The 11,204-nt window shown below is 38.9% G+C and overlaps 2 protein-coding genes across 5 annotated transcripts in view; one reads left to right on the forward strand and one right to left on the reverse strand.

Annotated features, from left to right (window-relative positions):
• Positions 1 to 5,981, reverse strand: part of Shld1 (shieldin complex subunit 1) — a 91,201-nt gene extending 85,220 nt beyond the window's left edge. The window contains exon 1 of one of the 4 annotated variants that reach the window (XM_046433621.2): positions 5,912 to 5,981. Coding sequence is in view for 1 of the 4 variants with exons in the window: in XM_046433620.2 (XP_046289576.1) it covers positions 5,108 to 5,163 (56 nt within the window). In the remaining 3 variants the exon portion in view is untranslated. Of the gene's footprint in view, positions 1 to 730; positions 754 to 3,303; positions 3,454 to 5,107; positions 5,665 to 5,911 lie in introns of those variants that run through there. The other 3 variants (XM_046433620.2, XM_046433622.2, XM_058575383.1) reach the window with 3 other exon arrangements.
• Positions 5,982 to 10,061: 4,080 nt separating this feature from the next.
• LOC124085718 (transmembrane protein 258-like) lies at positions 10,062 to 10,924 on the forward strand. Its single transcript, XM_046433623.1, has 2 exons — positions 10,062 to 10,107; positions 10,737 to 10,924. The coding sequence occupies exons 1-2, from the start codon at positions 10,071 to 10,073 to the stop codon at positions 10,922 to 10,924; spliced, it is 225 nt and encodes a 74-aa protein (XP_046289579.1). The 5' UTR covers positions 10,062 to 10,070.
• Positions 10,925 to 11,204: the final 280 nt, after the last annotated feature.

Here is an 11,204-nt window from a genome sequence, read left to right on the forward strand (position 1 = left end):
GGAATCCTTTCTGCAACAATTAGCACAGTGATATCTATTCTTTGCTTTTAGAAACGCTTACATTAAAAGCCAAATATAGCCAAGCACAGTGGCATATAATATATATAATATAACCACTTGTAATCCCAGCAGTTCAGGGAGGCTGAGACAGGAGGATCGCAAATTCAGATCTAGCCTCAGCAACAGTGAAGCACTAAGCTGCTCAGTGAGACCCAGTCTCTAAATAAAACACAAAATAGGGCTGGGGATGTGGTTCAGTGATTAAGTGCCTCTGATTCAATACTTGGTACCCACCCCCCACCGCCGAAAAAGCCAAATAAAAACAAACTGGCACTGGCCCCCCAAAAGAGGAGGAAAAGTCTGCTGAAAGGTAAATACTTTTAAATGCAAAAAAAGTATCTGTGCATCTTCTTTTTCTAAATATATTGTTTGGGAAGCAGTGTATATGTACAGGAAAAAGCAAGCAGTGAGACAGATAAGCCCCTTCCTGTAATCTGAAACAGCCTGATAACAAGAAGGATACAATGATTATCCTTGGACCAAAACTTTTTCCCCCCAGGGCTGGGTATCAAATCCAGGGCCTTGCACATGCTAGGCAAATGTTCTACCATTGAGCTAATCCCCAGCTCAGCCCTTTCTCACCCAAATCTTTTGATATGGTTCAACTTCTCCCAGCAGGAATACTTATCTTTCACTCTTAAAACTTCCCACCAGGCACAGTGGCACCCACCTGTAATCCCAGCAAGGCAGGAGGATCTTGAGTTCAAAGCCAGCCTCAGCAACTTAGTGAGGCCCTAGGCAACTCAGTGAGACCCTGTCTCTAAATAAAATATATTAAAAAAAAAAAAAAAAAAAAGGCCGGGGATGTGGCTCAGTGGTTAAGAGCCTCTGGGTTCAATACCCAGTACCATGAAAAAAAAAAAAAAAAAAAAAAAAAACTTCCCTAATTACACAATCTAAATAAATATTATTTTTCAATACTAAAAGTCTACTTTGTCCTGGAGTGGGGCATAAGAAGTCCCTAATTACATAAAAGCCTATTTACCAGAAGAAAGCAGCCACTATTCTATTACTTTATAGATTCTTACAACCTACAAACACAAGTCCATAAGGTCCACATACAAGAAGTGTTTTAACTTGACTTACATTTTTTTTCAATTAAGTCACTTCCCTCCCAATATTTTTAGGTACTGGGGAACCCAAGGATGCCTTCCACTGAGCTACATCCCCACCATTATTTTGTTGGTGTTGGTGTTGGTACTGGGAATTGAACCCAGGGGCACTTAACCGCTGAATCACATCCCTAGCCCTTTTTATCATTTTGAGACAGGTCCTAAGCTAAATTGCTTAGGGTCTCCCTAAATTGCTGAAGCTGTCTTGAACTCGTGATCCTCCTGTTTCAGCTTTCTGAGCCACTAGGATTACAGCCTATGCCACCTCATACGGCCACTCCTAATATTTTGCATGAAAATTTTCAAACTTAAAGAATAGTGGGAAGGGATGGGGATATGACTCAGTGGTAGAGTATTTGCTTAGCAACAAGACCCTGAGTATTTCAATCCCCAGGAACACACATGCACACAAAGTAGAAAGAATTATACAATGAACAACCACCACAAAGCAACCACCTAAATTCCCTCATATTTTATTATAATTTATTTCATAACTACCCATCTTTTCAACTCTATTCATTCATTAATCCATCTTATTTTAATAGATATTTTCATTGAATCTTAAAATAATGGAATTTGAGCTGGCATGTAATATGATCAATTTGAATTTTCTTTTTTTTAAATTTAATTTAATTTTATTTTATTTATTTTTGAGAGAGAGAGAATTTTTATTATTATTATTATTATTATTATTTTTAGTTTTTGGCAGACACAACATCTTTGTTTGTGTGGTGCTGAGGATCAAACCTGGGCCACACACATGCCAGGCGAGTGAGCTACCGCTTGAGCCACATCTCCAGCCCACAAATTTGAATTTTCAAATGCTCACTCTTAGCTGAATGAAACACAAACTGAAAGATCCTAAACATCCCTGGAGTTTAAGAGTCAGGCTCAAGCCCTCTTTGTCACTATTTAACTGTGTCACCTGTGGCAACTTCTCCTCAGTTTGCTCATTTAAAGTATTATTATCATAGATAATATGGTCATATTTGTTAATCTTCTCTCTCTCTCTCTCTCTCTCTATATATATATATATATATATATATATATATATAGTTAGTTAGTTAGTTATATACCTACATATACATATATAGATAGAAAGATATATACACATATATATATACTGATAGATACATATATAGATAGATACATATATAAATATAGATACATATGGGGAAAGAGAAAGTTAACAAATGCGACTATATTATGTGTGATAATAATAATACTTTATTGTTATTATCATATATGGGGGGAAGGGAGGGAGAAAGATAAAGTAAATAGAGCAAATGTAGACAATTAGCAAATTTGGAAAATGTTGTTTGGGAATTCCTTGAAAATTTTATTTTTCTTTTGTAGTGCTGAAAGTGAACCCAGAGCCTCACACAGCTAGGCAAGCACTCTACCTCTGAACTATGCCCCCAGGCATAGTTAAGGTATAAAAGTGTGTGTGTGTGTATGTATGTGTGTGTGTGTGTGTGTGTGTGTATATATATATATATATATATATATATAAAGTTGTTGTTGGATGTGGTAGCACACATCTGTAATACCAGCAACTCAGGAAGCTGAGGCAGGAGAATGGCAAGTTCAAAGTCTCTCTCTTGGTTGTTCTCCCACCTTGTTGCCTGTTCCTATTCTCCAAAGCTCTCTCCTTTCCTTTCCTCCTCTGGGACAGTAATGACCATGAGTAAATTTCTCTCTAGCACAATCCTCCTTGCATGTCGGTCCCCTTCTCCTTCCCTGCTTCAGGCATAATGGCTTTCCTTCAGGTTCTCCCATACATCCTGCTTCTTCCCCCTACACTTGCCCTCCTTCTATCAGGAGTGCATCTTCCTCTCCTGTATTATGCTTCTAAAAACTGGAAGAGAGCCAGGAATAGTGCCACAGGACTGTAATTCCAGCAACTTGGGAGCCTAGGCAGCAGGATCATAAATTCAAGGGCCAGCCTAGGCAACTTAGGGAGACCCTGTTTCAAGAAAAAGATTAGGGATGGGGATATAGCACAGTTGTATAGTGCCCCTGGGTTCAATTCCAAGTACTGAATGAATAAATAAATAAATAAGACCAAAAGAGGGAATATTTTCTCTTCCCCTCCCCCTCAATATTGGGGTTTGAACCCAGGGTCCTTTACCACTGAGAGACACCCAGCCTTCTTCATTTTTTGAGTCAAGAGTTTTGCTGAGGGCTGGGGATGTGGCTCAAGCGGTAGCGCGCTCTCCTGGCATGCGTGCAGCCCGGGTTCGATCCTCAGCACCACATACAAAGATGTTGTGTCTGCTGAAAACTAAAAAATAAATATTAAAATTCTCTCTCTCTCTCTCTCTCTCTCTCTCTCTCTCTCTCTAAAAAAAAAAAAAAGAGTTTTGCTGAGTTGCCCAGACTGGCCTAGAAATGGAGATTCTCCTACCTCAGCATCCCAAGTAGCTGGGATTACAATGATATAGTCAAGGGCTCTATGCATTCAGAATTACACTGACATCAAAAGTAGAAAAAAAGACATCATAAGAAAACTACCAATGAGAATTCATACGCCATTTGAATCAAATGTATGATATGTCAAGATCATTGTATTGTCTCGAGCAACTAATAAAAAAATAAAAATTAAAAAAAAAAGAAAACTACCAACTGATATTATGAACAACAGCACAAAAATTCTCCATAGAATACTAGCAAACCAAATCTAGCAAAATATAAAAAGGATTACACTCTGGGGGCTGGGGGTATAATTCAGTGGTTGAGTTGTACTTAGCAGGCACAAGGCCCTGGATTTAATAATCACCACCTCAAAAGAAAAAAAAAAATAGAAAGGATTATTTATTTATTTATTCCACAACTAAGTGGAATCCTAGAAACTCAAAATTGTTTTCATATCTGAAAATCAATGTAATACACTATATTCGAAGAATAAGGTATAAAACCAACACACACACACAAACTTTCAACAAAGTCAAACACTCTTTCCTTATCAAAGCCCTCAAAAAACTAGGCATAGAAGGGAACCCCCTCAGCCTTATAAATGATGTTCTTGAAAACACATAGCTAACATACTACTTTATGGTAAAAGACTAAATTGTGTCCCTCTAAGAGCAAGAACATGATAAGGGTGTCTGCTCTCATCATTTCTATTCAACAGAGAACTAGAAGCTTAAACCTGGACAATCAAACAAAAAAAAATAAAATATAAGGCATTCAGATTGCAAAGTGAGCAGCAAAACTCTTATCAGTAAAAGACATAATCTTATGTATAGAAAACCCTAAGGAATCTGCTTTTTAAAAAAACTAGAATTAAATAAAGTTACAGGATACAAGATCAATATAGAAAAATCATTTGCATTTATATACATTAGCAATAAACATCTGAAAAGAGCACATTTCCACTTATAATAGTATGAAAAGAAAAAATAAAAACATATTAAATTAGTATAAAAAGAAAAAATAGAAACATATTAAATAAGTGTAAGGCACATACATTAAAACCTATATTTTAAATGTTGAAAGAAATTAAATAACTGAAGAAAGGGAAAGACATACCATGTTCATGGACCAGAACACTTAATATTTAAAGATCAAAAGACTTAATATTTTAATATTACCCAACTGACCTAAAAATCAGCACAACTTCTATCAATATTCCAGCTGGCTATTTTGCAAACATTGACAAAATTGTTCGAAAATTCATATGAAAATGCAAGGAATTCAGAATAGCCAAAACAATCTTGAAAAGGAAAAACAAAGTTGGAAGACTCATATTTTCTGATTTCGAAACTTACTAAAAATATATATTAGTCAAGGGTGTGTAGCACTAGCAGGACAGACATACAGATCAATGGAACAGAACTGCAAGATCAAGAGTGAAACCATACACTTATCGGCAATAGATGACACAATGTGAAAAACAGGTTAGCAGTTCCTCAAGAGGTTAAACATAGACTTACACTTTGATCTGGCGAATGCCTAGGTATGTGCTCCAGAGAAAAACATATATCCACATAAGAACTTTTCACAGATGTTATAGCAACTTCATTATGGCCCCCAAATGTTACCCAGACATCCATCAAATGATTAACAGAAAAAATGATATGTGCATACAATGGAATATAGTTGAGCAATAAAGAAATTTAGTTTTGATACAAGCTACACGGACAAGCTTTGAAAACATACGTACTCACATATATGATTCCACTTATATTAATTAGAAAAGTATAAAGTACACCAGTAATTGCCTAGCTCTGGGGGTTAATGGTAAATGAAGAATGATGCTGCTGGGTGCAGAAATGCACTATAGTCCTGCGGATACAGAGTTTTTGGAGTGATGAAATTATTCTAAAAGTAGCTTGTAATAATGGCTGCAAAAGGCTGTAAACGCACAAAACCCAATTAATCTTACACTGTAAGTGAGCAAATTTTACAGTATGTGAAATTTCTTAAGAAAACCTTTTTTTTTTTTTTTTTTAATCAGAAGAACCGAAAATCATCCATCCCGGAGGCCTGTACATTTCGGGAACTCCCAAAGCCCAGGCAGCCACAGAGTGCCTAGCCTTGAGGCGCAGGAGCGAGGGGGCGGGGAAGAAATGGTAATGGCCTACGGAAATCGTCACAGCTTTCCAATTGTGAAATTGGAATGCTCGAACACGTGGCTGAGGCTGCTGGGCCCCTTTCCTGCGCCCTTCCCAAAGCGCAACAAATTTGATGAAGAAAAGTGGCGCAAAAGAAATCAGCGGGGCCCGAGTTGCACTCACCGCCCCTCCACAGCCAGAGCCCGGATCCGGAAGTGGCGGCACCATCTTTGTTACGGGAAAACCGAGGCGTGAAAGGAGGTTACTGGAACCATCCTTCCTATGGGCAGACGAGGGCAATAGAAGGGAGCGCGGCCATCTTAACTGAGGGCATTTTCCGAGGTAAGCAGATCACAGCACTTTGGTGATTTGGAGAGGACGCTTATTTTTAAGTATGCTTGGTAGATACCAGGGGAACGGAAAAAATATTTAAAGTCTTTAAAAAGTTAAATTCCTCAGCTCCAGAGGCAGAGATAGGAGGATTGGCAGCCTCAGCAACAGCAATGCGCTAAGCAACTCAGTGAAACTCTCTTTCCAAATAAAATACAGAATAAGGCTGGGGATGTGCCTCAGTGTTTGAGTGCCCCTGAGTTCAATCCCGGTACCCACGCACCCCCCCCCCCCAAAAAAAAAGAGTTAAATTCTTACTATTAAAAAAATTTTAAACTAGAAGTTAAATAAAGAGTAGGAAAATATTTTAATACATTAATTCATGCAGACAGCTGGACACAACTGCCAGAATTGTAGGACCATATCAAAAGAGATCAGAAAAGGGACTGTAAAAGACAAAATGACAACAAAGTCTAATCAGTGTTCTGAAGAGCTAAGCAGAGGAGGTTGGCTTTACAAACAGAAAAGGACTGAAGAAAGCAGAAAGAACAAAAAACGAATTGTCGGGTTCAGAGTTACTTTTATCTTTGGGCTAAAACAAGACAGCCCGGTGAAGTGGTACACACAAGTAACCCCAGTAGCTGGAGAGGCTGAAGCAGGAACATCAAAAGTTCAAAGCCAGCTTCAGCAACTAGGGAGGCCCTAAGCAACTTAGTGAGGCCATGTCTCAATAAATAAATAAATAAATAAATTTATATATCTATATGAGCTGGGGCTATAGCTCAGTGACAAAGCGTTCCTGGATTCAATCCCCAGTACCAAAACAAAACAGAAGACTTCCTTATTACCCTGACAGTCTGACTAGAACTTCCAGTTTAGGGAAAATTGACTTCCAAGTTTTCAAGTTGGTTTATGTGGGACTTAGCACAGGTGATACCGTTCTGATTTAGTTTGGCCTGCTGGGGCCCACTACAGAGTCCAGTCCAAATTAAAGGCCTTACATAAACTTTAACAAGGGTGACAGCAATTTTTCTATTTTAGTATCTTCTTGAGCTAATCCTAAATACTCATAGCCTCCCAGAGATGTCTACAATTGGGATAAGACCCCACAAATTAGGAGTCCTGAATTTAAGATGAATATTTTTAAACAACCCTGGCTGGGGTTTGGCCAACCACATGCCAGCTGCCATGAAGATACACAGGAGATATTCCCATCACTATCTCCCAACCCTCCACCTATACAATGACTGGGTTTGGGGGATTTTGTTGTTGTTTTCTGGTTAAATACTCCATGTTTGCCCTCTCTTATCTTTCTCTCATACAACTTTCCTCCCTTAGAAACATTCCTCTCTTCTTTGGTCTTTTTCATACATCTCAACTTTAGAAAATTCTACCTCCTGGAACTTTCTCTGATTTGTCAAACAGGAGTTAGTTGTCCATGTTGCTCTACTTATCCTGATTATTCTATATTCCTTTGCCCTTTCCACTTTCCCTGCCAAACTGTACCTGTCTCAGGGGCAAAGATCAGGTCTATCTTGTACTCCAAATCCCAGCTCAATGACTCACATATAACTGCTCAGAAATTGCAGTTGCGTGGATGAATGAATAGATCTCACCCAGGCATTTTCCATACACACCCTACTCAACCATTATACCTTCCCAGAACTCTCAAAGACATGATTTGTTCATAACCTTGTTAACAGTGAAACAAACCTTGAAGCCTTTTTGCCATTGTCACCTGTACTGGAGGGAAAAAACTGTGTCTAACTGAACTCTCAGGTATTCTCTGGTGGTTTTTCCATAATGGGGCTTGTCTTTCCGATGAGCTTCTGGGAACATGTTTCTTAGTCTAGAGTGACTTTCCTTGCCATATAGCACACCTCTGACCATCCTCTCTCACTGATTTCAGTACACAAAAAATGAAAACTAATTGAAGTAATTATGGAAACAAAATATTAACTCTGCAGAGAGAGCAAAATCGAGTTTGTTGCATTCCAAATGTAAATTATAAATCATTTTGGATTCCCTGCTCTTTTGTCATTGATTATATAAAGGTTGTAAAAGTGAGTTATGTCACAATTTTATGAAGCTCTTTATATTTCACGGTTGATTTTCTGCCATCAGCTAAGCCAGCTACTTCAAACAAATCTCTTTTCAGCATAAAGAAGTCATTTTAGTTGAAAAACCAAAATAGCTTTTTCAAAATAGGGTAAGGTTACTTGCAATTATCTTGTCACTCTTTGTCATGATGAACCTCGATCTATCTAATTGTTCTTTTACTTGAGAACTTGACTTTAAGAAATGAGAAAGGAAACAGCAAAAGTTTGAGGGTTAGGGACTTGGGTTGTGGCTCAGCAGTAGAGTGCTCCCCTAGCATTGTGAGGCCCTGGGTTCCATCCTCAGCACCACATAAAAATAAAAAGATAAAATAAATTTATTATGTTCAACTACAACTAAAAAACAAATACTTAAAAAAAAGTTCAAGGGTTAAAAAATTAATAAGCCTCAAGATATTTTATTACTTGTTCTATCATGCAGTACTCTAATGCCATAATTAATAAACTGACAATCAAAAGAAAAATATGGATGGGTGCAGTGGCACAGGCCTGAAATCGCAGCTACTGGAGACATGGAGGGAAAAGGATTGCAATTTTGAGGCCAGCCTCTCATCAACTTAACTTTGAGATCCGGTCCCAAATTAAAAAATAAAAAACGAAGAACCAGGGAAATAACTCAGTGATAGAATGCCCTTGAGTTCAATCCATAGTACCAAAAAAGAAAGAAAGAAAGAAAGAAAGGCCGAGGCAGGGGGCGGGAAAGGAAAGGACAGGCTAGCCGTCAGCTAGACTGTGAGCTTCCCCAGCTAGACTTGAAGGTCTACAAGGAAGTGTGGGTTTTATTTCCCAAGAAATTCCCAGCACTTGGATAATGTTTCAGTCAGTAACTTCTTGTATATTTACAAAGAACAAAAAGCTTCAACAGTAAAAACTAAAATCAATACTAACACAATGCTAGGCAAATAGTAAAGACTTTTAAAATCCTACTTGATGGACATTCCATGGTACTAGGAAGAAGACTTTCCTGGCAGCTCAAGTATTCAAGCATTTAATAAAGAGCACAACATTTCACTATATTAGGGGCAGACATGTCTGATCCAGTCCAGAGCCACCCTCAACTGTCTACACTCAACAGCAAAGCAGCAAATGCCCTGAATGTGGAGTCAGGAGTGGACTCAATATGGATTCAAGTGGTTGAGTTCTGCTCTCCTACCAACCAATTATATGACTAAGGCCATTTAACCTGTCTCTGAGCCTTGATTTTCTCATCTGCAAAAAGGGAACAATAAATGCTTTCCAGTGTTGGTATATGCTTATAATCACAGTGGTTCAGGAGGCTGAGACAAGAGAATTGCAAGTTCGAGGTCAGCCTCAGCAAGGATAAGGCGCTAAGCAAGCAACTCAGTGAGACCCTGTCTCTAAATAAAATACAAAATAGGGCTGGGGATGTGACTCAGTTGTTGAGTGCCTCTAAGTTCAATCCCCGGTACCAAAAAATTTAAAAAACTTTAAAAGTTCTATATTTATTTTGCTAGAGTATTTTTCTATAAGCCTATGTTACTTTTGTAATTCAAAACAATTATAATAATGCTAATAATAGCTAATCTTGGTAGAGTGCTCTAAACTGTACTAAGGGCACTAATTATGTGAATTTCCTTATTTAATCTTCATAACAATGCTGTGATATGCTACTATTGTTATATTGTTGCACAGATGAAGAAACTGAGGCACAGAGATTATAATAACTTGTGACAGAACTCATAAATAGCCAAACTAGATGAGAGATATAAACTGTAAAGATTCTATTATCCAAAAAGAATGATATTTACTGCTACAGTTTAGATCCTGAATGTTCCCCAAAAGCTCAGATGATAAAGAATTTGATTCCAATGGGAAGTGATGGCTTGGGTGGGGGTGGGGCCAAAGCAGTGGCTTACTGTGTGCAAAATGGAACCATGAGCAGATATACCAGACCAGTCAACCCAGCTCTTGAAGCCAGAATTAGAAAGGCAGTCAATATAGATAGGTAAATCAAGTCAGGTCAGATCAAGGAGGCCAATTTTGAGTGAGTCCTATAAGTTGGAGACTGTGCCTCTGAAACCCATGATCCAAAATAAACCTTTCCTCCTTATAAGCTGATTGTCTCATGTATTAATTCCTTCAGAGCCCTTCCTTCACTCTATCAAGAATCTCTCCCTGCTCCAACCTGTTGCCAAGGTAACCTGTCCCAGCTCCCTACAGGGAGCTGTAAGTTTGTTAATGTGTCCTGGGCTGCACCATCCTGCCCTTCCCCCTTCAGCCCACCTGTTTCCCACCTTTTGGACACCCCACTGAGCATTCCTGGGCCTAGTCACTTATGCAGGAGGGAGAAAGATAAAGAGAAGAGGGCAGGAGAACAAAGGAAGCCTAGGACATAGAAAAAGGGCAGAACACCTCGCTTCTTGGGATACCAGGATACCAGCTACGGCCCCCTTCTCCCTCCCGGGAGAAGTCTATGTTACCCCTTTTTAAATAAACCCTGCTTTATATGCTTGCCTCGGGCATGCTTCTCTAATGTTCAGACTTCAACATGTTTGAGGAAGCAGGACTTGTCACCGATAACCAGCAGTAACACTCTCTTCCCCCTCATCTGACCATGGTGCTACTGGCTATTGGCATGTTCTTTACCACCTGGCTCCTCATTTATGGTATTACCTCCACCAAGTACACGTGGGATAGCTACAAAGAGCTCCTCATCTCCTTGATGGCCTCAACCTTCAAGGGCAATGGAGTTCTCTTCCTTCTGCTCTGGGTCAGCATCTATATATGAACTCTCCAAGGCACCCACCAGGTAGCTTCGCCTAAATCCCTGTTTTTGTAAATTAATTTTTTCAAATATTTCTTTAGTTGTAGATGGCCACAATACCTTTATTTTATTTGTTTTTACTTTTAAGTGGTGCCGGGGATGGAACCCAGTACCTCACGCATGCTAGGCAAGCGCTCTACTGCTGAGCCACAACCCCAGCCCCATGTAGATCAATGTTTTAACTATTGCTAGAAGTGTCCCATCTGCTGCTCACAATAAAGACAGATGTGTGACAAATATATAT

Source organism: Marmota monax, unplaced genomic scaffold (assembly GCF_021218885.2).
Source record: "Marmota monax isolate L192 unplaced genomic scaffold, Marmota_monax_Labrador192_F-V1.1 WCK01_AAM20220418_F8-fsc00014, whole genome shotgun sequence".
NCBI lineage: Eukaryota > Metazoa > Chordata > Mammalia > Rodentia > Sciuridae > Marmota > Marmota monax.

Bases quoted from the DNA above. Each gene is read 5' to 3' on its own strand.
- LOC124085718 (XM_046433623.1), top strand. From the start codon at position 10,071: ATGAGCAGATATACCAGACCAGTCAACCCAGCTCTTG. The intron at 10,108-10,736 runs AAGCCAGAATTA...AACACTCTCTTC, and splicing joins ACCAGTCAACCCAGCTCTTG to CCCCTCATCTGACCATGGTG.